The 25,491-nt window shown below is 38.6% G+C and overlaps 1 protein-coding gene across 1 annotated transcript; it reads right to left on the bottom strand.

The window, feature by feature from the left end:
- Positions 1-973: 973 nt before the first annotated feature.
- Positions 974-24,685, bottom strand: LOC104366057 (plasminogen). Its single transcript, XM_009972937.3, has 19 exons — positions 24,637-24,685; positions 21,232-21,367; positions 18,674-18,780; positions 15,635-15,749; positions 14,655-14,794; positions 13,949-14,069; positions 13,708-13,826; positions 12,638-12,800; positions 11,906-12,036; positions 10,973-11,138; positions 10,052-10,218; positions 9,049-9,197; positions 7,524-7,617; positions 5,898-6,018; positions 5,111-5,185; positions 4,611-4,751; positions 3,373-3,479; positions 2,330-2,475; positions 974-1,135 (listed from the first exon to the last, which is right to left on the bottom strand). The coding sequence occupies exons 1-19, from the start codon at positions 24,683-24,685 to the stop codon at positions 974-976; spliced, it is 2,409 nt and encodes an 802-aa protein (XP_009971239.3).
- Positions 24,686-25,491: the final 806 nt, after the last annotated feature.

The following is a 25,491-nucleotide window of genomic DNA, read 5'->3' as shown; positions in this document are numbered from 1 at the left end:
CCTGTGGGGTGCTCCCTGGCTGATATGCAAGTGGTGCAGGATGAGAGCAGGGGTTCATAGTTAGGAAGTGTTTCACTGTGGTGAGTGTGAGCCAAGCTTTCCTTGGAGGATGTCTCTAAAGGTCTAAGATTTCACGTCCTATAACCACAGGCATGTGTACATGATTTTCTTTTAAACAAGAAAAATGTACATGTAACAGTTATATAGTGGGATAAAGTTATATAGTGAAACAGGTTGTGTACTATGGACAACAAAATTTTGTAACGTTAAACACATTGTCATTACTTGCTGTAATGATTGACAGTTATATCTCTATTTTCACTATGGACTGACTTTAGGGTGAGGCTATTTTTTATTCACCGTTTTATATCTCTGATGCAATATTTGTACTTTTGCTGACATACAGATTTCCACATCAATAAAAAATATGAAAATACAAACCAAATGTGTTTGCTTCTTTTTGTTTTAATCCCGTGTATTTAATGCTATTGGTCGTATCTAATAAAACTTCACATGTATATGACATGTACAGTAAGATTCTTCTTTGTTTTGTATCATTAAATTGGTAAGAGGCTTAGACAACTCATAGAAAATGAGAAATATTCTCCTTTCTTCATTTATTGGAAACACAACAGCTTGGGAAAGTCAACCTTAGAAGAAAAAGTCATTGTAGAGCATAATATAAGACTGAAAAGCAGATGTCCAGTTACAGCTGAGGTTGAGATTTTTGGCATGTGTTTCGGAGGTGGGTAAGTCTATTGTCAAACATAGCAAACCATAGAACATATAGAAAGAGTGTAACACACCATCAGTTGGGTTTCTTGAAAATAACTCTTAATTTATAACAATTTAAAGTGGATGATCATATTTATTTTACTTTCTTACAGATGATTGTAGCTTTAATATTGCACCTGTAATCTTGTATTTCTAACATGCAAACTGCTTTCCAGGAGAGGGCAGTCCATACCCATGATCAGTTGTTTTCCATTGTACTCTTAATCCAAGGAATATAATTGGAAACTCGAACATAAACACCAGGTTTCATGGGTTGTGCACAGCCAAGACCCCAAGAGGTGACTCCATGTTGGACAAATTTATCTTGGTCCAGACAGACTAGAGGTCCTCCACTGTCCCCCTAAACAGAGAAAGAACAGGATGAGACCTTCACAGAGAGCCCCATGTGCAGGAGTGGCCTTCTCACAGGGCACACAGAAGCAGAAGTACCTCTCGTGTGTGAGAAGCACACAAGTTATAAGAAAACACTGGAGCTTTAACCAGACAATAGTTCTCTATGCATGTAGTTGAACACTGTTGTAAAGTCATTTCTTCCCATCATCCAAGTCTTACATTTATATTTGAAATAAGGGGATTTGGTGAGAAGGAATCGGATTGCCTTTAGTAATTTAAACAGCACTTCCTCAGCCTCTTCTCTCAGGTCTTTACAGTTTCCTGTTGTTACTAGATGATCCAAGAACAAGTGAATGCAAGCATTCAAGCCATGTGTCTTAAGACATGAACGCACACCCTTCAATGGCCTGCTTGCTCACCACAGTGCTTGTGCATAGAGGATCTGTGCTGTGCTGGCAATGGCATTGGCCTGACAGCTGGGGCAGACAGTCTGCAGTTTTCACACTTCTTTAAAAAGTCATCTTTAGCTTCTCAGGGAGGAAAGTTCCCATCCTGATTCATGATGTTAACCTTTTATGAGCCCTTTTATATATTTAAACGAACTGAAGAACTCAATTTCAAAACCTAGACTTCTGGAGAAAGCATGTATACCACACTTGAGAGATGAACTATTGCCAACCATATTCTTCCTTTTCAGCAAAAGGGAAGTCCAGCATGCATTTTGCTTCACCCAGTGTGATTTTCACAGGTACTGGCACTGATACTTGGAAATTAGTAGTTCCTTTGGCCATTGGTATGACTGCATGGCAGACTTCACTGCATTGTTCCTTGACTGCTAACAGAAATCTCTCAGGTTTTTAACTGAGCTAGATTGGACATTGGTGCTAGTGTAACTGAGGCAAAGTGGTCTGGGGAATAAAAATCAGACTGTTAGTCATTCTAAGTTGGCTTCCATAGACCTGGCTTGGGCAGCCATGTATTACCATGTGCTTTGTAGCTCAGGCTTATCTGAAAAATTACCTGCCCCACTTCCTAGCAGCAGACAAGGGAGCAAGGAAAGAGCAGAATCCATGTGCATTTTTCTGTTCATATGCCATGTGGTGTGGCAACATCCCAAGTTTAATTCTGAGCCTCAGAAACCAGAGCACTATTTGATTTGAATGTGCTTAACACCAACTCTGATGCTCACAGACTTCCTTACCTGGCAGCTATCTGTGCCACCATGAATATTTCCAGCACAGAGCTCATGTTTTTTGACTCTACCATTCAAAAATTCAGGGCGGTTGCATATTTTATTCTCAATTACAGGGAAACCAGTTTCCTTTAAGTAGCCATCACCACCAGTTCCTTTGCAAATAAAAACAAAACCAAAACATGATAAATGACAAAGATAAATGAACACCTTCACAAGACAAACATTGAGATATGGATAAGCAGTAAAATAAGTGTAGTGTTTATGCACTGTGCATATACTTTCCATGCATAATATGAAGTGATACCAAAATCAGTAAGCATTATCAGTATCATGGTACTTATCACCCACTACCACCCATCAAAATCCACGCTGCACTGATTGACCTTGCTCCCACAGTACATCTGTATGGAGCCAGTAGCCACTGATATTTGTGGGAGCCATTCCCATGCCATTTTATTTCTCTGTATCAGAGTTTTTTTCTCTGTGGAAGAAAGAAGGCAGGAAGTAAACAACTGAAAATGGCGTGATGGGTAGAAACAAGGAGGCAGGGAATGTACTGATGCCTTTCTCAACCAAGACAGAGTGGGAGGTTTTGAAAATGAGAGTTATGATTATATTTGTGTAAGGTCTTCTGAACCAGGCTGGTTGGAAGAAAAAAATCATTCAAGAGGATGAGCAAACTCACCTTCATGTGATTGAAAAATAGTCTGAATCTAGAAAAAGTTTCCTCCTGACTGCATAAAAGCCCACTTTGGGGAAAACCAAAGTGGACTGAGAGATAAGAGTTAGCAGCTCCTTAGGTCTGACCTCCTCTTTTAGTATTGGTTTAGGGGGTTTCAGTTTACATGGTTCTGAGTGATTTAGGAGAATCTAAATCAGAGGGAGACAGTGGAAAGAATATCATACCTGATGGATTTTGATGAAATGGGAATGCATGGAAGCTTGTGTGTGGTGGTTTTGGCACAAAGAGAATACACTTTGGATACAAGTATATACCAACCTCCACAGAGCTGTCAGATGTGTTAACATCTCACGTGTTAATGTCTCACCTCTTGTATCCCCCCAGCCCGTCACATAGCACTCCTCTCTTCCTCCTAACACAGCATTTTCTTTTGGCAAACAAACTGGGATCACATGATCATTGATGATTGCTGGGCTGAAAGAAACAACCAAGAGACTCATACAGGAACAATCATTAGCACATTTATCTCTGATACCACCTTCAGGTTTTTAAAAAGACTTTATATACAGTCAACCTTTTTTCTTTGAAATACTGAGCTTCAGGTAAAGCGTTTTTCTAATGTGCAAAACTGCTTTTGGTTTAGGCTCTAATCACTCAGAATGTGATACACTAAATGAAAGGATCTGAAATGGAAAAAAGTTAGAGGTTTTTGATACTAAGATTGCTAGCATAAATCCAAGAGAATGTTTTGACTTAGGCTAATGCATAACCAACAAAACATAATTACAAAGCTACTTAGGGGCATGAATTAAAGGCACTTAACACATAGGTGTTAGCTTGCTCTGTCTGCATCCAGTCTGACTACTTATAAATCCCTTTCAAACTGCATACCTAGCACACAGCAGAACCCAAGTCAGTCTGACTTGCCTTTGGTTGCAGCAAAGGCTAAGCTTAATTAAGAAGCCACATTAATTGTGCTGACCCTGCATCTGTTTTGGACCTGCATTGTAGCCACAGAAATCAAATCACAAGCACCATATGTTCACATCTGCTTGCAGCTGTGTGGATGTATTCCTTTTGATTGCACAGTGCCTCGGCGAGCGTTTCAGATGAATGGAAGCAGATGCAGGAAGGGCCATACGTGCATACTGTCTGCCTGCCCACTGGACAGACCTGTTGGAGGAAGAAATCTCCCCACCACAGCATGGAAACCATATGGGGTGACATCGTGCTAATATTGCAGCGTTCAATCCTCTTTAGCTTACCAAGGTAGAAGCATGTAGAAACACAGACTGGAACCTCCTATAGGCATTACCTTTTACTCTGCTGCCTCTGCCTCACCTCCCAGCAGCTGGCACCCAGCACATTGCCAGACTGGGTCACTGTCCCTAGTCCTCCTCCCCTCCCAAGGCAGCTGTTTCCCTTTCTGAAGCCCTGCAGCTGAATCACCCTGGATTCCACTGGAGCTTCAGCAGAAAGAGAAGAAAGAGAGGGTCTGAAATGGCTGATTGAACACAGTGTGTACAGAAACACACATTTCCATGGCACCACTATTTAGTCAACTTGTCCCATCAGAATGAAGGAACACTTCAGGTGAAAGGGTACCTGCTCAGTTTTAGCAGAGCAATGTCCGTCCTGTGTGGCTCCTTGAACAATTTCTCAACATCTCGTTTTTGCACTGATGCCTCTGATGCTCGTTCTCTGTGTAATCCAAGGTATACTTTATATGCAGCTGGCCGTGAGGACCTATTGGAAATGATTGTACATGGTGAGGTGACAGACACACACCCAGGATGTAGCCCACATATGATGTTATTGGGCACCTTGTTCTGTCAAGGCCAGAAAAAATAAAGCCTGCTTTGGCGTACAATTAATTTCTAAATCCCTTATTATGGCACATGAAATCAAGCTGGCAAAAGTTATCACTGCCACTCTTCATTTCTTCAGTCATAACTGCTTCAATGAATGATGGATAGACTTGGCTCAAATCTCAACTGTTTGCAAGCTGAGTTGAAAGACAGGTCAGGTTGGTTACTGGGTCCATTTTTCTCTGATTTTCTATCTAGTGTAAGAAAATGCTGGTGCAGGCTATAACAGATACTTACTTTTCTAAGCAGTGAGCGGCAGTAAGAACCCACTGAGGGTCTATCAGAGTTCCTCCACAGAAATGCAGGCCAAAACTGTAATAGAGAAGAAAAGCACAAAAAGGGCATTGGTTTAAGGTGGGGAAGTTAATTCTAATGCAGTTCATCAGGTAATATTTTAATATGTACACCTTTACAAACTAAAGACATTATTTCATATTTTCATTAAGAATCAACATTTTACTTCCCTTGAACAATATTTCTTACAATGGCAGCAGTGTTGTGTGGATGTTTTTATAAGGACTTGTATGAAAACACCTAGATCTTTGTTCTTAACCAGTATTTCTATATATGGAAAACTGTATATGCAGTGATGTATACCGTTTTAGAGGTTCGGGATTTTATTTAGTTCTGATCACAGTCAGAAATATCTGCAACTGGCCTTGATTCCTAGTTTTGCTAATAACTTTGCCAGTAGAATCAAACACATGAAAGGACTAATCAAGATCTGTACTAATCATATTTCAAACTGTTGCTTCTACTCATAGGATACTGATTCTACTGTAGGGTATAGTGACAGATTTAATTTAGCAATTGTGTTGATTCTATAGCTACTTATCACAAAACTGAGAATTTTTGGTTGTCTAAACGGCCTTCTTTAAGATTAGCACATGTAATGTATAGCCTTGAGCTATTTTACAGCGATTTTAAAATCGCGCTTAGAATGCTGAAACCACATACTATAACATCCTGTAAGAGGCAAAGTTTCCTTGCATATAAAGTCTAATGTAATGGGGAACAGTCATACCTTGTCCGGAGACTGATTTGCCAGGGCCAGGAGTGGGGATGCGAAATACATCCAGCAACAATCCTTTGAGCACACAGCTTTGGTCTGAACTTGGATTTTCCGCACTCATACTGAGCAGGAGCTGCAGAATTTGAAAAAAAAAAAAAAAACAAAACACTGTAAGGCACTTCAGTGTATTTGCTATACATTCACTATGCACTTGGAAACCTAGAAGGTGAACCTGTTACATTTGTCACTTTAGCTTTTGATTCTCTGAAGGAAGTTATATACCATATACCACCTATATTTTTTTAGCCTGTGTTCATCTAGAACACTTAAAAATGCCTGGCAATTTTTTTTCACATAAACTTTTCAGTGGTCAGCAAATTACACATCAGTAGATCTACAGGCAGATAGAAAAAAAACAGAAGGGAAAGGAGAAGCAAACAGAGAGAAATAAAAAAAATTCTATCAACATCTTTAAATGTACTCTTACAGATGCCAGGAATGCAAAAGCTACACTGTCAGCTGTTTTCAAATTAATCTTGGTGGTACAGCATGTAAAATTAAATCACTGTCTCTGTGGGACAAAATTTTGTCCACTCTTATTTCAGTATTTTTTGGTATTTCAGATGTCTCTGAATTAAAAAATGTAGTTCTCACTTATCCCTGAGAAACTGATTCCTATCAACACGGAATTTAGAATTTGTTGTCAGCAAAATGAACTAAATGAAATTGAAGGCAAAAGCCACATTTTCTCTGTTGTTTAGCTGAATGACTGAACTTACAAAATATTATTAAAAAAAAAAAAAAAAAAAGAATCTTCAAAATTAATCCAATAACCATGTGAAAATGCCATTTTTCGTCTAAGAGTCCCAGCCCAAAACTTTTAATGCAGTAGTAATTTTACAGTTACAATATGCTTATGTTATAGAACATCTTTCTTTTTCTTATTTGCTCCATTTTGGGGTTTTGCTCACAGCTGAGAAGATAGAGCAACAAGAAAATCACCCTTCTTTTGAGTGGGAACTACCTCTCTTCCTGGCATAGCTTTTGTTGTTGGTGAACATGAAAGGACTCGAAATCAAAATGTTGTAAAACTTTAACATTGTACATTCTGTTGCAGCTCCTCATTCAGAGTTCTGAATGGCTTGGTTACTAGTAATAAAGACAAGGGCATTTGATTAAATATTTAGGGCCAGATGCAATTTCCAGACATCTGATACTACACAATATCAGAGAAGGGAAAAACTGTTTTACATCCAGGACACAAACAGAGCCACATGAGCAGCGGCTGCAAAAATTTTGCTGGGATAAGAACATCCCTTGTTCAGCCTGGCCACACACGTGGTTATGCCAGATGACCGGGTAGGATCCAGGAAAATTTCTGCAGGAACAGCCCTATTTTGAAATACACAGAAAAGCCCACGTGAGCTTCAGTGGGCTCCAGGTACCTCTTGTGCTGGGTATGTGGCTTTCAAGGAATAAACACCATTATTAAGACTTCAGATACAGATTTAAGCATCTCTCCATTCTAAAGCTATTGCACTGTTTTAGATCAGTCTTTCAGAGTAATCACTGAATGTTCTCCAGTTGTCATAAGAGGTTACAGAAAAGGGAGACACCAGTCTTTAAAGGAATAATTACGGCACTTGGGAATGTCACAGTACTCCCAGGCTTTCCTTGGGTCTGTTGTGTAGCACCAAGGTCCATTCACATCTCCATCAGGATTCCTGCAATACTGCAACAAAGAATAAACACATCAGCTATTAACTAGGGGACAAAAAGCTCTACTAATGCATGTTTCAAAATAAAATAAAATTAAATTTGGGAATCTTTTTTTTTTTTTTACTTCATTACTGATAAGTGATTTCCAATTCCTTTTGTCAAATTTGTTTCATTTTTCTATTTTCTCTATCAGTTTAGAAAAAAAGATAATAAAAGTGAAAACTCTTCAACCGTCTTCAGCCAGTAAGCTTCACAAGTGCAAGCTTGGACCTCTGAGCTCTTAAAAAGTAGGAGATCTTGACCTAGGATGGGGTTTTCTAAAGCACTAAACTGTCTACTCCTGCTTCCACTGCAGTTAGTAAGAGCAGCAGGGTCAGCCTTGAGGTATTTTCACACCCACTCTGGTCGCATGACTCCAAGGCAAGAGGGTATTGTGTAAGGTGCTCTTGCACAACTTTGTGATACCTATGAGTCCCAGGGACAAGGGTGCACTGTTGACCCTGATGTGGGGTGTCTGCTTAGCTGAATCACTCTCTAGGTCTTACAGGCCATTTTGACTGATTTCTGCTGAGCACAGGCATCTCGCACAACTGCATGTTACTAGATTTTTTTTTTTTTTTTGTTCCTTTCCCTACTCTGAACTATATCCCATGTCTTAGGAAAAAGGAGAAAATATTTCCTTCCCTTCCCTGAGAGTCCCTGCCAAATGCAAGAACCAAAAAGTTATGGCAGGCAGCTTTTCAGAGGGAGATTCCCCAATATGAGCTGGAATTCAGTATAGGGTATGTCATGCCATCAGAGGATTGACTAAAGCAAGCTCTAAAATCATGTAGCTGAAGAAAAATAGTTCAAGCTAGCATCAAACAAACTCTTTATACTGCATACAGAGCTTGTCACAAGCCAGGCAAGTATTGTGTATGGGATTTTACAAGTCTCAAGAACTAGTAATGAGGACATGTGTTAGGAGTAGGGATATGAAGATTAGAGGTGGAGAATGACTAACAGGATGGGTCAGATGCATGTAGATCTTTGTATGATGGACTGCGGCAGAAGTTGGAGGGCCGGAGGGGGAATTAGTAGAGGATGGGGGCTGCAATCCATCAGCTACATATCTCAAGGAACTGGCACTGAACATCGGATCCCTTGCCATCTCACCCGTCACTGTTACAACTGAAACCTATGATCCCAGGTGCTCTTTCTGTCTGAGTGCCCATCTAAAGCCCCTTGGCTGCGCTGCAGAAGTATTCAACAAAGTTTCTGGGCATCTGTGTGTCCACAAGTACAGACTGCTCATGTCAACAAGAATTAGCACAATCAGGTTCTTGGACTGAACTGAGGAAAATCAATTAATTTACAAAGACCTGGCATTAAATGCTTGCTGAGGAACCATGAAGAAGATGGGCGAACATCAATGATAGCAAGTATTAAATGAACAACTGCTTACATTTTTATCCAGGCCTGCTCCTGGATGAGTCATAGGAGTGAAATAGTCGTGGCTATGAGGTCTCTGAGAACTCCATTCTTGACAAGTCCTGCCCCTTCCAGTTTTTGCTACTGTGCCACGGTAATCTTTTCCATTACCAGTAATGCAATCTGAGAAGAAAGAGGACAAGGAAATGATTGTTAGCTGTGAGCTATTGGACCATGTCTATACTTGATGGTGGTGAAGCAGAAATAAATTTGAGGAAATGCTGCTGGGATTTACATGTCCTACATAATATGTATACAAAGAAAAAAGGACAACACAGTATCAATGATGGCTAACAATCACATTTTAATTTCCTTGCATTTTAAATGTTTTCTTCATCATTATGAAAGAATCAAAGAAGCTTAGTCAGTTGACCCCTTGTGACTCCAGAAGCCAGGACTACATAGACCATGCACTTACGAAGTCTTTTCCTTACAGTCACTGATATCTGTCCAATGCAACATTTTACATCAGGTAAAAAGCAGTAGTACAAGTTTAGCCAAAATTATTAGCCTTATAACCAGAAGAACATATCATAGCATAACAAAGTTGTATCTGAACCGAATTAAAAAGCCAGCTACCCTCTGATCGGAAATGGAGCCCTGGAAATGTGAATGCATGGCACAGGAAAAGATTTTTTTGGAACAATTGCAATCAAAATGCCACCAGCTCTGTATTTGGTGTCATTGCTAGTAGCCCTCCCACAGCAGTGTGAGACTACTAGCCATCTGTTTCCTTGTGTTTTGAATATTGCCAGATGTAGTAGAGTAAAAGATGCAATATTAATCCAAAAGCAAACACAGAAACCCTGCTATAAAATTCCACAGGAAAGTTCAGAAAATGGAATGGATACAATATTAAATTCTGTAATTATCTAGAATTTCCTGTATTTCATCCTCTTTGGATTCTTGATGACATTTCCATAAAAAACAGCTTGCTGGCTATGAGCATTTCTGGGAGAAGCGAAAAATATTCTCACCAGGATTTGGTTCCAGTGTTGTCTGGGGAGGTTTTGGTAAAGTCACTGGTACCTGGTCATCACATCTCTTCAGGTTGCAATACTCCCATCTCACACTGGGGTCAGTGGTGTAGCACCATGGGCGGCTATCGGCATCTGGGTTTCTGCAATAATTCTGCTTCAAGTCCCTACAAATGTAAGCATATTATATTCCCATCCACGCCACTGCTTTGAGGAAAACTTCGAAGAACATTTCAGAAAGAAGGTATGCTACAGAGCTGGCATATATCATTTATCATGTACAGTGTGTGACAGAAATCCTTTTTCCGGCATAAAGAAATCAAGAAACATATTCAGATTATATAAATATGCCAAATCCTTATTCACTGATTAATCCCTACAGTAGAATACCATTTACAAACCCAGATAAGTAAATGCATATATGTATATTAAAGATTTATTTAGTTTTACTTTTCCAAATACATTAATAGCTTTTAAAAATAAATAGTTTTTTGCATTTTGGAATAAATAGTAAATATTAGGAATAAGAAAATAGCCCATACCTTCCTCAAAGGTCTAATGAACTGCAGACTAGGAAGAAGACTTAAACTCATGAATAAGGTCATGTATAGAAACAATTAATTTCAGTATAAAAGAAAATTTATGATAACTCTCAATTCCTTTAGAAGCAATGTAGAAACACACCGTTAATTAGTCTAAAGCACAATAATGACAAATGTGGTTTGTTTCAAGATGAGGTTAATAGAAAATATTTCCACAATTAAAAAAAAAAAAAAAAAAGAAGAAAAGGAAGGGATTATTTTTACCAAGTACACTTCCTTCCCAGCTTTCAAATCATTGTTGTGTAAAGATGATGCAAATCAAAACGAGTTCGTGAATGGTCATTGTTCAATGAAACACAGAAATGGGAAATACACATACGCATTTGGGAACTGCTCTGCCGTTTTATTGTGTCGGTGTGGTGACATTGAGCTCCAGGCTTGACATTTCTTTCCCGTGAGAGTGAAAGAAGCTGTGCCACGGTAGGTCACACCATTGCCTTTATAGCACTCCTCAGTAATTTGAGCCTGCTCAGGCACATCAACAGCTGTAGTGAATAACAGAAACCAGTCCCTTGCATCTTAATACTTTGATATTTATATATGAGCATAGAAAGCCAACAGAAAACAATCCAGGGTTATTTCACTGATCACCACAACATGCTCTCTGTAAGAGAATCCTTCTCAGATTGAAGATCAGAAAGAAGATTTCCAAAAATGTTTGTAAAAATTTCAGTATACACTAGATTAAAAGCACTTGCATATCAATTTTACTGTCATGAATGGTGATTTACTTCAGCTAATGATCTGAATAGTTCACATATGGACCAAAACTTCTCCAGTGTAGGGGAATGTCTTTGACTTTGCCACAGGTGCTTGTGTAGAACAAGCCTGCCTTGTGTAAGGAGAATCTCCTTGTGATTGTTTTTTTATGGAGTCTTGGTCCACTGCTCTTAAATTATCTTAGTTTTTGCTTTGGATTCAGTTTTTCAGGATCTGGCTCATAAAGCTAGCTAACTTTTCCATGGAGCACTTCAAAATTTAGAGGTTGAGGGAACCTCCATTTGACAAAAGGAAAAGACTTCTGTTACTGCAACTTTTCCTGAGCTGGGTCAGTAGGTGACTTAAAACCTTCTGCCCTTATCCACCAGACTGAACATACCAGCCCAGGCTCCACATCAGGGTCAGGAGTTCAGCTGGTACGTACAATACTGAGAGTGACTGCAACAGTGCAACTGGGCAGAGTCAGCCAAGATTTTTTTTCAAAATAAACCATGATGACTGTTCACTTCCAGATGCCTCCTGTTGTTCTTACCAGGGGCCTCTGATTCTGTTCCATCACAGGAGGGGATGGTGCAATATTCCCACCGGGCAGTTCTGTTGGTGGTATAACACCATGGCATCTTCTCACCATCGGGATTTCTACAATAGTTTTCCTCTAGGCTCCTGAAACAGAAAACTTGGCTAAGAAAAACCTCTTATGGAAATCTAGGAAAGGTTATGAACAACAGGAGAATGTACCTTGCTGCCTAGTTTACCATTGTATTTACCGGTGGGTAACTGCTGCTGTCATTTACTGATGTCATTTATTAGATGAATAATTACAATGTACTGGTGTTTTGGATATGCTAAACAAGACACCTGCTAGATTGGTGAGTAAACAGAGACTGTATTTAATGTAGTACTTTGAGGCCAAGAGAAGCACAGCAGAAACATGAGGTGACAGAATTTTGCTCCAAGCAAATAACATGATTGTAACTTTTTTTACTCCACATTGATTCACCTAAGCAACAATACAGAAAAAGGATGAACTGAAGAGGGGAAAAGTCAGTCAAGCAGAATTTGAAAGTCAGAAGAGTAGACACTAGTATCCAAGAACAGTGAAGTGAATAAAAAGAAATGTGCAAAAAATTTGAAAAGATGGAATCCATCAGGTGATGAATGCTGGTATAACCAAAGAACTTTGCAATATAGTGGAAGAAAAATTAGGTAATTCTGTGCCTTAATACTTCTCATGGGCACTGAATAATGGAGAGGTTTCACTTACTTGCAGGGATAATTTTCAGGAGTGCGAGCATGTCTGTGAGGAGATTGAGAACTCCAGTGCTGACAGGTATTTCCTGATTCAGTAACAGATATCGTGCCTCGATAGTCTTCTCCTCTTCCTGATAGGCACTGGCGACCTGGTGCAGGAACTGGTGGGGGTGTCGCTAATATAGAAAAAAGAACTGGAATTAAGCAGTGCCTTCTAAACATAGTAAAACAAAACGAAAACCACTTTGAGCTTTATAATTTTGTGAGCTTTTTAGATTGCTTTGCAGGTAAGGTTTAAGGATCAAAATATTTGGAAAGTCCAAAAGACAGAGAAAAGATGTAAAAATATCTTAACTTTTCTCTCTTACATGTTAACATCTACAAAGGCAGTCAGACTGTCAGAAGGGCATTTGCATCCATCCCTTTACAGCAACCAGGACACAACACAACTAAGCGCTAGCAGCTCCACTAGAACAAAGCTGGAAAGTGAGCAAGTGGTAATACTGTGAAGAAAACTGGGATGAAAGTGGCAGGACCATCAGTGATAGGTACAGGTATAGATACAGATATGGAAGAGATGTGCTCTAACTGGTGAGAGTTAGAGACAACAAAGATGAGGTCTAGTGAGAAGACCCAAGGAAATCATGGCAAGGACAGGCCTTTAGGGGAAAAGGAAACTGGAAAGGTGGGGTTCTGATTTGGAAGAGCAAAACAAAAGCCAAAAGGTTTTCAGGAAGAGTGAAACTGTTTGACGTCAAAAGAGGAACATCAGAAGAAACATCAGAACCACTGAAATGCCTGGTCATGGAAAAACACATCAAGGAAGGGAGATATGCTCCAGGCAAAACCATTAGAAATGCCTATGACAGAAATGTCTACCATCAGAAGATCTATCAGAGGTTCATTTCAAGCTTATCTGTTTGTTTGTTTGTTTGCTTGTTTTTAATTTGAGATAAAAGTAATCAGCTTTTTATTATTTTCTTTATCTTTGGGACCACTCCTATTTGTTCTATCTCCTTGCACCACCTTGAATGGAAGCTGTCTAGATGTTTTTATGTCTAGAGGTATAGAAGTCAGACTCACTGCAACGAGGAATGTCACAATATTCCCAGCGTTTAGTCGGGCTGGTAGTGAAACACCAGGGCCGAGGTTCACCATCGGGATTACGGCAATAATTCATCTTCAGATCCTTCTCTGGAAAACTGAATGGGAAAAATAATTTTTAAAAATTGTTACTAACGGCTGTAATAAATATCCTGTCTGGGGCAGGGTGGTCTTTAGGCCACCATTGACAATAAACAACTCATCACAGAGTCTGACTCACTTTTCCGGGAGATATCCATGAGAGTGAGGTTGCTGAGAGTCCCAGGGCTGGCACTCAAGACCAGACACCGTTGTTGCAACTACTCCATGGTAGTTTTCTCCACTGCAGTGCATGCATTCCACTGTAGGATCAAGGCACAATGAGGACACAAGACAGAAAGTCCCTGAGGAACCGGTCCATAAACACTCACGCTCATCTCACATGAAGCTCAAGAGCCTAATCAGAGCACAAGACTGAAGGACAGTCTTTTTTTGGCAAAGTAAAAGCTTATTTTTCTTGGTTAGATGACTTCAACTACTTAACTGCATTTATAGTATTCCATTAAAACCCCCCCCAACATTATAGAGTTTAGTTTTTAAAAGACCTAAATTAAGACTACTAAACTATAATTGAAAATCTGTGCCTTGCTGCAGCCACATTTTATTGACTTCTGCACTAGCAACTGTCATTTGGTTCAATTCTAGGATTCTGATATGTGAATACAGTCATCTACCATTTTTCTTTTTTATCTAGGGGAAAAAAAAAAGACTTTGTATAGCTTTTGATACCTTCCTTATTGGTGTTGAAAACGTCTTTGGAAATTTTCAGACTGTACTAAACTCGAGCTTGGAACAAATACTCAATTAAAAATAAAAGTATGTGAGTAACTTCACACTCTTTAACACACCTTCCAAAAAGGGAAAGAAATTGGTATATGTATCCTGACCTTCACACTCTGGGATGTTACAGTAATCAAATCTGGTAGCAGGATCTGTTGTGTAACACCAGGGTCCCTTTCCATCTTTATCGGGATTTCTGCAGTAGTTTTCCTCTAGTCCTGCATTGGGATATTGTTCAGGTGTGTAACTGGAACAGAATTTAAATGGGATTAGAGAATAAGGAAAGCATCCCAGTTGTTCAGATGCAGACTCTACAAATGAAATCTTTATCTGAGGGCCATTTTGTAGATGTTGTTCATTAGAAGTCTCTTAATTGCTAGTGCCTTTACTGAAGAATTAGAAGTGCCATAGCTATAGATTTCAGGACATATGGTGCCTCTGCAGCCAGTCATGTCTTTAATACTTCCATTTACTCCAGTTTCCAGTAATTTTTGCTCAGCTGAGGTACCATGCAGTATGTAGAGAAAAGTCTTCTCTGGGACATGTTTCCTGGGAGATGCAGTGAGAAGATACTTGCTGAAATGTGAGAGTTTCCTGTAATCTGAATGCTATGCCTTCTCAACAGGAGATTACTGAATAAACCCAGTTGGATGGTTTTCATTAAATGTGAGAAATACTGCCCCGTGGATTATAATTGTCTGTGGATTCACTGATAAAATGATACACCTCTGACTCATCTGCCACATGTTATACCTTTAGCCAAGATAAGAAGTTCTTGCCCTGGTGAGATTAATAGAAAATTCTTATTTTAACAGAACCAGGTACTTTTCTGTCTAGTGCTTTGCTCATGCAAGGACCACAAAATTTAAATGCAACTGCCAAGACTGACAATGCCTTTATTGATCATATAGCTCAGGTCTCTGAATTACAACTCAGATTAGAGAATTATCTTATTCTAGATAAGTGTAGAAAAATATTTTATAAGAAGGTTTTGGACACCAAACAATTTGTTTATAAGACTACTTAGCACATATAAATGGCTTAACAAATCTTCAGAAAAACATAAATATAAATGAAAAGGCCTTACTTTGGTTTATGGGGGACATTATCAGCCCACTTCTGGCATGGCACACCTTTCTGAGTTTTGGCTTCTGTTCCTCTGTAATCCATCCCTTTTCCCTCCTTGCATTCTAGAAGATAAACTGAAATGATATGTACTTAATTAATCAGTATCATGGTAAATCCATTGGATTTTAGCATATACAAAATCCATTTTCATGCTAATACATTTAAACACATTTGGTCATATTTTGACTTTCTTATGCTGTCAAAAATAGACAGCTCATGTTGTAAAATTGTACTAGTTATCTAATGTCTAAGTTGAATTAATTAGCATTGAAAAATTTAAGTGGAATCCAAAAACTTCTAAACCAGAATTCCAGAGAAATAAGTGTAACACAATCCAATTATTTTGAGAACATACTATAGTAGTTTTAAATAATAAAATAAGTTTTTAACATTTAAATATACACTATAACAAAATAGAAACATTCTCTTTTCGTTGCCTCATATGATGTTATTATAGTTATGCACAGTAATTAAAATCAAACCTTAAGACAGCCACCTGAATTCAGCTGAAGAAGATAACAGGGCAGAATCAAAGATGCATACACATAGCATTTTACTAGTTTAAATAAGCAGCTTTTTAAAGTTCATATAAATGTGGGCAACATTGTTTCATTAAAATTCACGATGTGATAAAGGAGATTTAATTAATTCATGATATGCTAAAACAGTGATTCTCACCTTGGTTGAAGGTGTATATTATATATGTTTTTGTACTCTTAGATTTTGGAAATTAATAGTAACTTCATGGAAAAAAAGGAAAAAGAAGGACTGAAAGAATTAGCAGTGAAATCCTGTCTTTATACAGGTCAAGGGGAATTTGAATGCTGAATAAGCCTTGGGTTTGTATTATAGCCTTAAAAACATTAAATTGTTTTAAATTATTAATCATTAAACTGAATGAGAACTGAAAGCTCAATATCGTAATTTTTTTTTTTCCCAGGAGGAGGCAATAACCATAGCTCCATTGGATCTTTTAAGATTTTCCTGGGAGGAATGAACCATCACTTTTCCCAGCAAAGAGCTGGTGATGGCACCAGGAGAGTAGGCTCTCAAGGGGTGGCCCTGCCAAGGCACAGCTGAAGGAACTCAGATCTTGGCATGTTCCCTCAAAGCTTCTATATCTGCAGTTTAGGGGCAGTCACTGTCAGGCAACAAGTCCTCTGGCTTAGAAAACTAAGCAGGAAACTCAGCTAACATTTCTCTATGCACAGGTCATATTTCATCAGCTAGTTCCTTCTTTCTAGCTGCAATAAAGAAATCTCTCTTTTAGGTTGTGACATGGCTTGTCTCAATTAAGTCATGTTCAGATCAGGTATCTGTTGAGACCCTGTTTTGCATCAGCTTTTCTCAGTATCAGAGTTATACCAAAGCTGACAAACAAGCAGAAGATTAACATAAATCTGGAGAAATAGTGCCTTTTTACACAGAACTATCTTGTCAAAAATAAAAAGAACTGATATTTGAATCTGAAATAAGGTCCAGATCTTCTGTGGCCTGATAGGTAGTTTAGATCTGGATTTATAGATGTACCTTCAGGCATGTCTTTATTTCAATGTATATACATATGGGCAAGTTTACTCTAGAAACATTAGCTGGAAGCCATTTGGATCCCTCAAACAATTTTGCAATAAATTGACATTAAAAACCTCAATAACTGAACATTGAATCAATCAAGTGCTGACTTTTTATTTGCGTAAACTTCTGACCGTTTATATAACCTTTAGGGTTTTTTTCTGTCTGATGACAAATAACTAACTTTGATCCCCAAACTCAACCTGTGTCCCTTGGGTTAACTATTTACAAACAGATATGTGGATGACACTTCCCAAATGCTAACTTTAAATCTTATTACTTTTTCTATAAGCCAGAGAAAGCTAACTTTCTCTTTTACAGCACATACCATAGAAAAAATAATTTTTAAAACTGAGTTTTATACCAATTGTCATCCTTTTCTTTGAACACAATGATAAAGAGTAATTAGGTCTCATCAAGCAACTGCCTCAATTGAAAAAGATCATGTTGGTTTCAGCAATAGTATTGCAAAAGCATCTGGGCATGTGAAAGTAATTTCCTTGAAGTATCAGGACAGCAGCAGCTGCTGGAGGAAGTGATGTGATCTGCCTAGGTAAAAGCTACATTTTCCATTCTGTTCTGTAACAATAGATTAAATGCATGTTATCATTAGAACAGGTGCATAATTATTTGAGATTCTTTACAAATGAAGAGATGAGAAACAGAGAAACCATCTGACACATACATGACAGGCTGTGTTTCTGATGGTTATGATATCCAGATCCATCTTTTGTTTTCTGTTGGTAGATGTGCAATTTTTTGACAATTTGACAATGTGAAACTAGTTTTTCACCTTTACTGATGGGGTTATGAAGAAACTAAAATCCATGCCTATGACCTCAAAGTGCTTAAAAAGATGAAGTAACAAATCCTCACTGAATATTGCAGGACTCTTGTCCAGTCTCTAACCTCAGCAAATCCAAGGGATGTCTCAAAAATAAACCAATGTCACAGTCTAGCTCCTGATCACAGTACTGAAGCAAAATCAGGACGTACTGTTTACGCGTAAGTTCTTTGTTCAGTCTTTAAACTTTGTTATTTGCCAATTGATCCATTCAGTTTTCATTTTACAATAGGAACTGCAGAAGATTTCTTAGCATTTCTTAATCATGATTCAGGAAAATTACCACCAGCTTTTGCATATAATAAAAGTATCTTATGTTCAAAACATTAAATTATCTATCCGTTATATATACAAAGAAAGGCAGCTGGCTGTAGGCTTCAGAAAATATTAGCCTGAAATGGACCCCTAGTACCACTGCTATACCAGCAATATGGCAGAAACCAGATATTAGGTAAAGGCTGACCTACCCACTTCATCTGACCCAGTGAAGGCTTAGCCCCCATTTACAATAGGGTTATGTGAGTCCCACTGGAAAGCATCTCTCAGTGAAATAATATTAAAAAGATATAGATGTAGACATACTTCTTTTTTCATAAAGAACTGCATTTGTTCTTCTGAATATCACTGCTGTTTTGGTGTTCTCAGCCAATGTTAAACACTGCTGGTCTTTACTGCTGAATAAGAAGGCCCTGTTGAAAATAAAGAGGAGAGAGCAATGTAAGAAACAATAGCTGAATATGTGCATTATTTTCCTGAACACCTTTTCTAGTATTCAGTTACAATTTTATCAAGCACTGCATTTCAATGTTGTTTAAAATTGAGTAATGTTTCACAAATCACTGAGTACTGAAGTTCCCATTTTCAGTGGTGACTTTGACTCCTAAGTCTTCACACCAAACTTAGGTTGAAAGGGAGCTACATGAACAAATTATGATAGGGGATAAAAAAGATTTATAATGTGCCAGAGACTCCAGAGAACATGCTGAAGAGGATATATGCAAAAAGGACCTTGACCTTATTTCAAAAAAATTAATGGTCATTCAAGAAGTGAGACATTCTATAGTATTCAGCAGTTACTAAGGAAAAAGTAAAACACAATAAACTAAAACCTTAGATTACCTTGTAATAACAGTTCTGAGTCATCATAAGTGAAGCAATGTAAGTACTTTGGAAAACCCTCCCATTTGTCTTTTCAGCAAGTGCCTAGGTTATAAGTTTGCAGTACTGGAGTGGGTGGTGTAACGTTTACAATAGCATCTAAGAAAAACTCCTGACCGTCTAAATATTTTCTACAACCTGCTTTTCTGAACCAGAAAAAAAGCAATAGCAACATGGCATTCAGTGGGTAGGTCTGTACCGGGAAAGCAAATACTGACAAAAAACATTCTGTAGCCCTGTGACCAACTGGTGTGGTCCCAGTGTGCCTGTACGTGTAAATTTGTACAGCCTCTCCCCAAAGGAGAGAGATCACATCTGGAATCTGCTGGCAACCATGTCCATGAGTTGTCTGTGGAGTGCTGGTTGTCCTGGGACAAAACTACACTGATGACTGTTCCTCCCAATCTAAGCCCAGTATCTAAGCTCAGTAATGTTAAATTTAAGTAGGGATGTAGCTAGCAAGCATGGTCCAACACACTGCTAAGGTGGGCTAAGAAGTCTGAAGTATTGATCTGACCTCATTGATCTGAAGCACTAACATGAGGGTAATGCAGTGCTGGCCTGGTCTTAAAGCTCTGCCTAACATTTACCTTTCTTCCTTCAGATCCTTCCATGCCATTTAACGTATGTTCTTTATTGATTGTAATCGATCTCACATAATTACTTAGGGAGGCAAGAATAAAACACACTGATGTTATTCTGGTGTCAGATGATGGTAGGCTCAGATCCAAGGCAGAAGCTAAGGAGTGATATTATGTCTGAATATGCCTCAAAAGGGAACAATAATCCTCTGCAAACTATATATATAATCTGAATATACAGGCCTCCCTTCTCTGCATTCCTCCCTACCTGCCTGAGCTAATTACTACTGAAGCCCTGATCTCTCTTTGTGGTTTTCAGAGAGGGGAGTTGGATCAAAGGGTGGTACTTCACATGCTCAGTCAGCAAACCCCTGTCATCCTTCACGGTTACACCTCTTTAAAATAAGTCTAATTTTTGTTTTTAATTTAAAACACAAAGTTATAAAGCACATTTAAAACGTCAGCATGAGGGTGTCCATGCTTTGAATAAAAACCTGATGGAGAATGAAGTACTGGAAACAGCCCTGCAGACAGTCAGTCTGCCGAGTTCAAAAATATCTGCTGAAGAAGTGGTAGATCAAGAACTCGTGAAGATTAGAAGAGAAAACCTCCCTGCCTTGTATGTGAGGACTGTCTCCCACCACAGTAATGGATGTCTCTCCTCATTCCCACCTCAGTTATGGGTAGCTCTCCTCTTTATGCCATTTGCCTGCTGTACTGCTGAAGCACAATGGGCTCTGAGGATTTGGGTGCAGGAGGCTCAGACACCTTAAAGTCAAAGCAATAGGCTCCCCCAAGGCAGGAAGGAGCCTGAGCAAGGGGCAGTGGTACAGGCTGGTCAACTTCTTTCATGCTTTCTAGTCCCTTGGGCCTGGTTAAATGCAAGTGGAGACAGAGGGCTTGGCTGGAAGTAGGGTTTAGGAGTGGTAAGGTTTAGATGGCTGTCTCTTTCTCAAAGTAAATGGAAGTTATGTAACCTCAAATTCTAGTAAAATTCAGAATAATGAATGTATCTGCAAGATAATAGGTAATGAACATAAGCAGTACCATTACTGCTGTCCTAAATCTCCAAGCAATTAATTATAACTCTTTATTGCAAAAGCAGTGCAAGAGTTTTGATAAAACCATGTCAAGTTTGTTTTCAGTGTGCCAAGCTGTGCATCAAGGTATCATAATATTTTCCAATAAAAATTCAACATAATTTTCCTAATTTCGCCGTTTCTTCTGTCTTCATCTATATGTCGCAGGCATTCTGTTTCTATGCATCTTTTGTTTTTCCAACAAACCTCCAACACACATATCCCTAAGAAATCCCTCAAAAGTTCAGACTACTTATAAATAAGGCAGATTACTCCATCATCTGCAATTAAAGATATGTATTTGGGAACCAGTGGAAATTACCTGCAAGTAAATTTATTTTCAGTTTCACATCGCTCTGCACATTCTTCTTTACTATTCGTCCTATAAATTTGCTTCTTTGTGTTGAGCAGCCAAGCTCCCTCTGTTCTCACATAACTGTCTAGTATGTTTCCTTGCACTAAAAGGAAAAAGAGAGGAAGAGGTAAAAATGTGAGTGCTGGTATGATTTATTTCAAACTTCCATGCTAAATTTTTTGTCATCTAGTTGAGTAACATCATCATTTAATTGCTAGAATAATTGGGCTAATGGTGACAAAATATGCGTAAATCTTGCCTTCCTAGTTGGTAAAGGTTAACATAACTAAAAACCCAATGTAAGGCAGGACAGAGAAGTAGCTTTAACAGTGCTTTATATAATTCTGAAAGTCATAACAAGTAACACAAAGCTAGGTTATAAAGTGATGGGGACAGAGAAGGTGACCCAAGAAGAGAAAAAGTGAGGTGTTTCAGAAAGAAAATATTGGCCACTCATACTTTGGAGAAAGTGGAGAAATGGGACTCAGGAAGGATGTGAAAGTGATTGTCCATTGCTGATATCTACCCACATGGGACAACTTCAGTTTTACCAGCCATCCCATAGCTGCTTCTTTCCAAATGCTCTTGCTCTTGCAAGAAACAAGCCATCTGCAGTCATTGGGATAACACTGTGCTCATGTTCAGTTCATCATTTTTGTAATAACTCTGTACTGAACTTGCTTAATAATCAGGGTAGCAGATGTTGCCCTCCACTGCAGTGAACTAACACAAGATATGAAACTGGTACACAAATTCACCTAATAATCTCTGGGCTACAGCTGCTGCATATGAAATATATAGGATACTAAAAAGTACAGATATGTTTAGTGGCTAACTCCAAAAATGTCCAAGTACAGTCCTTCTTGTGAAGGTCTTTGCTATTAATATTTTATTTTTCTGTTACAGCTATGCAATCTCTGAATGCTTAGCTATAGTTCACAGCACTGTGACTTTCATGGCTCCCAGCTGCAGGGTCACAGAGTTGCATAAGTCTTGTGATTTTTACAATTTCTTTATCAGATGAGCATATGACTCTACTGACAAACATTTAGCTCTGGGAGTTACCCATTCTGCATGGTTTCAACCCCAAGCAGACAGCTGGCCCATGGCCTTTGCAACACATTTCAGTCTTGCTCTGGTTTTGTGCCTGGATTTACACAGTTGCTGAATCAAAGGCATACAGGGTATGAACCAGAACCTGGCTTTCCCCTCGTGTGACAGCCATGCTGAAGAGAGGGATGACTTCTTTCTTAATCTTTTTCTGACCCTTCTCTTTCTTGGTCATAGTCTAACGGCAGCAGGAGGAGCAGAAAGCAGCCTCATCCCACTCAGACCCACAGCCTGTGACTGGGGGGCTCCAGAGGATGTTCAGTGAAATGTCTTTCAGGATGAAGAAGGCAACTATGCCTCCCTTTCCTGAGTAACGCTCTTCTGTAGTGTGAAGCAGGCTCATATGTCTCCTGGTGCAGATAAATGACTTCACCTGAGTACTAGCACAGTCTGTAGTTGAGTATTTTCTTTAAGATCGTTTTGCACCTACAAGAAGCAACTGACAAAATAGGGACAAAAGCCAAATTATGCTTCCTCTCATACCATTGCAAGCCCAGAGAAGTTACTGGAGGCTTCTTTCCTGCATATAGACTAGGGAAGAGTTTGGCCCTAAGGGTTGACAGTTTAACAGTATGCATGAAAGAAAAGGATAGCTGCCAAAAAAAAAAAAAAGTGAAAAAGGATACAATAAAATTTCATGTAACAGGCACAGGAATCACTGATTCCACAAGTTATTAAAAAAAAAAAATTCTGAAGAAGAAATGACTTTTGAGAGAAAACATTAAACTAGGTTAAAAAAATATCACAGGATGCTGCAATGCTTTACACAAGGACAAAAAATACAAGTAAAGATTTCATACTATGGTACAGTTTCAATGTAACCTTAACTCTGTTCAGTTTTGACATTTTGCAATAATATTGTCATTATAATTACAGCATTAGATTTTTAAAATATTGACACAGTCATAACTGATTTGGGTCAAGAATATTTTTCCACTTTTCTGTTACAATTACATGGCAAAAAAGATTAAAATATATGCAAGCTGATTAAAAATGCAGTAAATATTCTTTCTACCATTTTTCCTATGTCCATGGAATTTTTCAGTACTACAAAGATGTATTATTGACTTATTCAGAAATGCAAATAATTGCTGCCATTTGATAAAGGATTTGTAAACAAAAACAGAGTATTGCAGACGAAAGCCCAAATCCTGTATTTTCCTCGCCCCCCCATAAAATTCTTACTTATTTGAGAAGTGTATTTGGTTTGAATGAGGCTGTTCTTCTGCAAAAAAGAAGCTTATAAACTAGAATTTTAATTAACATCATATTTCTTGACATTAAATAATATCTAGATTTTTTTATGCTGGGGCAAGTATCTGTTACTTCCAGCTAAAATCTACCCATACATTTTTATAACTGTTATCTTTTTTATATTTTAAAACTACATATGCAAAATGCTTGTGTAATTTTTTTTTATATGTGTTTGCACACTCATAACTACATTTTTAACTGCAATCACGACAGGCTGTGTAGTTATACAGAATCCTGAAAGAAGATGTGCCATCAGAAACCCATAGTTCACTGAAGGTTAAAGTTATCAGGACAGACAATATTTATTTAAAATTTCTGTAAGAGTTACAATCTACTAAACCCCCAAAGATACATGTAAAGAGCCTTACCCAGTTCTTGTGTGTTACAAATTATTTTATACTATGTTCCACAAAAATAGTCTTGCAGTGTGAAAAATACTGCAGAAACTAATTCTGACCAGATTTTGGCTTCCCTATCACAAAGAATGAAAAATTTCCTGTTAAGATTTTGACTATGAAAAAGACTGAAAGTCTAGTGTATAGAACAGTTTTTCCTCTTGTTTGTGATTTTGTTTTTCACACTGCAATTACAAATTTTAGAACGATCAAAATAAGGATCACAGTTCTTGGTAATATCAGAGAAAAGAAAAAACCCTAGGATAAAAGGTGCTGAAACCAGAGGCAGCCATGTTTTAGTATCAAGGCATCGATGGGCTTCTTTCCACGGCTGCCCCATTTCTAGCCATGGGGCACATTTTCAGGGGGCCATTTGTTCCCCACACAGACCCTGAGGCTGTTACTCTTCTGGTGTCTCTAACAAACACAACACTGGAGCAACCACAGCTCTCGCTTTGTTTGACAGTAACTCTCTCTGGCCAGCAAACCCCAAATCCATCGGCATCCAGGTAAGTGATGACACAGAGATTTGGGGATCTATCTTCACCAAATGGAGCTTGCAAGTGTCTGGACCCCGTCTCACCTAGGCAAGTGGAAGGCAAAGGGCTCTTACCTGAGCTGAGCAAGAAAAGAAAGAGAAAGGCAGCTTTGCTAATCCTCATTTTGGCCCAGCTGGTGGGTGCTGGAAGTTGTGTGTGTCAGTGCACAAAGTTTTATTGACTCGCACTGGAGAGAGGCAGCATCAAACAAACAAGGCAGGTAGATTAAGTTAATCATTCTCCCATGCTGTGACCCCCTTTGCTGTGCTGTGTCCATTCAAACAACCTTGAATTGGATGGATTACCAAATCAGACTCAATCAAATCAACATCAAAAACTAGATGCTGAGAAATGTGAAGGCACTCTCTTGTTCTGTGGGACATGTATTTGCTCCCAGATGGTTAGGTCTTTTTTTGCTAGAGAACAGGCAGGAATAATGTTGCTGGAAAGCATGGGAAATCATATGTCCAGTCAGAATGTTAACTTCTTCTGACACTAGAATCCCAGTGGTAATTTCAGCCAGGCATACCTGTATTGATTTATAAGGACCAACTTCCATTTAATACCAGGGTAAGCACAATTATCAGATCCAGATAATATTAACTCTGTAAAATAATTTAATTTTACTTTTTTATTAAAGAATTCTCTCTCTCCTGTGCTTCCTTCGCTTAGGCTTTTATTTTTCTTCTTCTCTCTGGGAGTAAGACTTCGAGTTCATTTTAGTTCAATAACATAACTTTAGGTTTAAGACCCATAGATAGCTATTTTGTGTTCTTCCTTACCAGACATTTATCCTCACACTGCATGCATAAACTCATCCAGCGAGGGTGTCAGACTTTGTTCATCTATGTGGTATCCTGATTTCAACATCAGCTCACTCTGCATTTCCCAAGTGGCCTTTGCCTTGGAAATGTTGCACTGCAGCATCA

This window comes from Tyto alba, unplaced genomic scaffold, assembly GCF_018691265.1.
Source record: "Tyto alba isolate M040663 unplaced genomic scaffold, T.alba_DEE_v4.0 Super-Scaffold_22, whole genome shotgun sequence".
Lineage (NCBI taxonomy): Eukaryota > Metazoa > Chordata > Aves > Strigiformes > Tytonidae > Tyto > Tyto alba.
This window is presented reverse-complemented; position numbering and strand designations above follow the sequence as displayed.

Bases quoted from the DNA above. Each gene is read 5' to 3' on its own strand.
- LOC104366057 (XM_009972937.3), bottom strand. From the start codon at position 24,685: ATGAGGATTAGCAAAGCTGCCTTTCTCTTTCTTTTCTTGCTCAGCTCA. The intron at 21,368-24,636 runs GTAAGAGCCCTT...TTTTCCTTTTAG, and splicing joins TCTTTTCTTGCTCAGCTCAG to TGCAAGGAAACATACTAGAC. The intron at 11,139-11,905 runs GTAAGAACAACA...TATTCACTACAG, and splicing joins AACAGAATCAGAGGCCCCTG to CTGTTGATGTGCCTGAGCAG.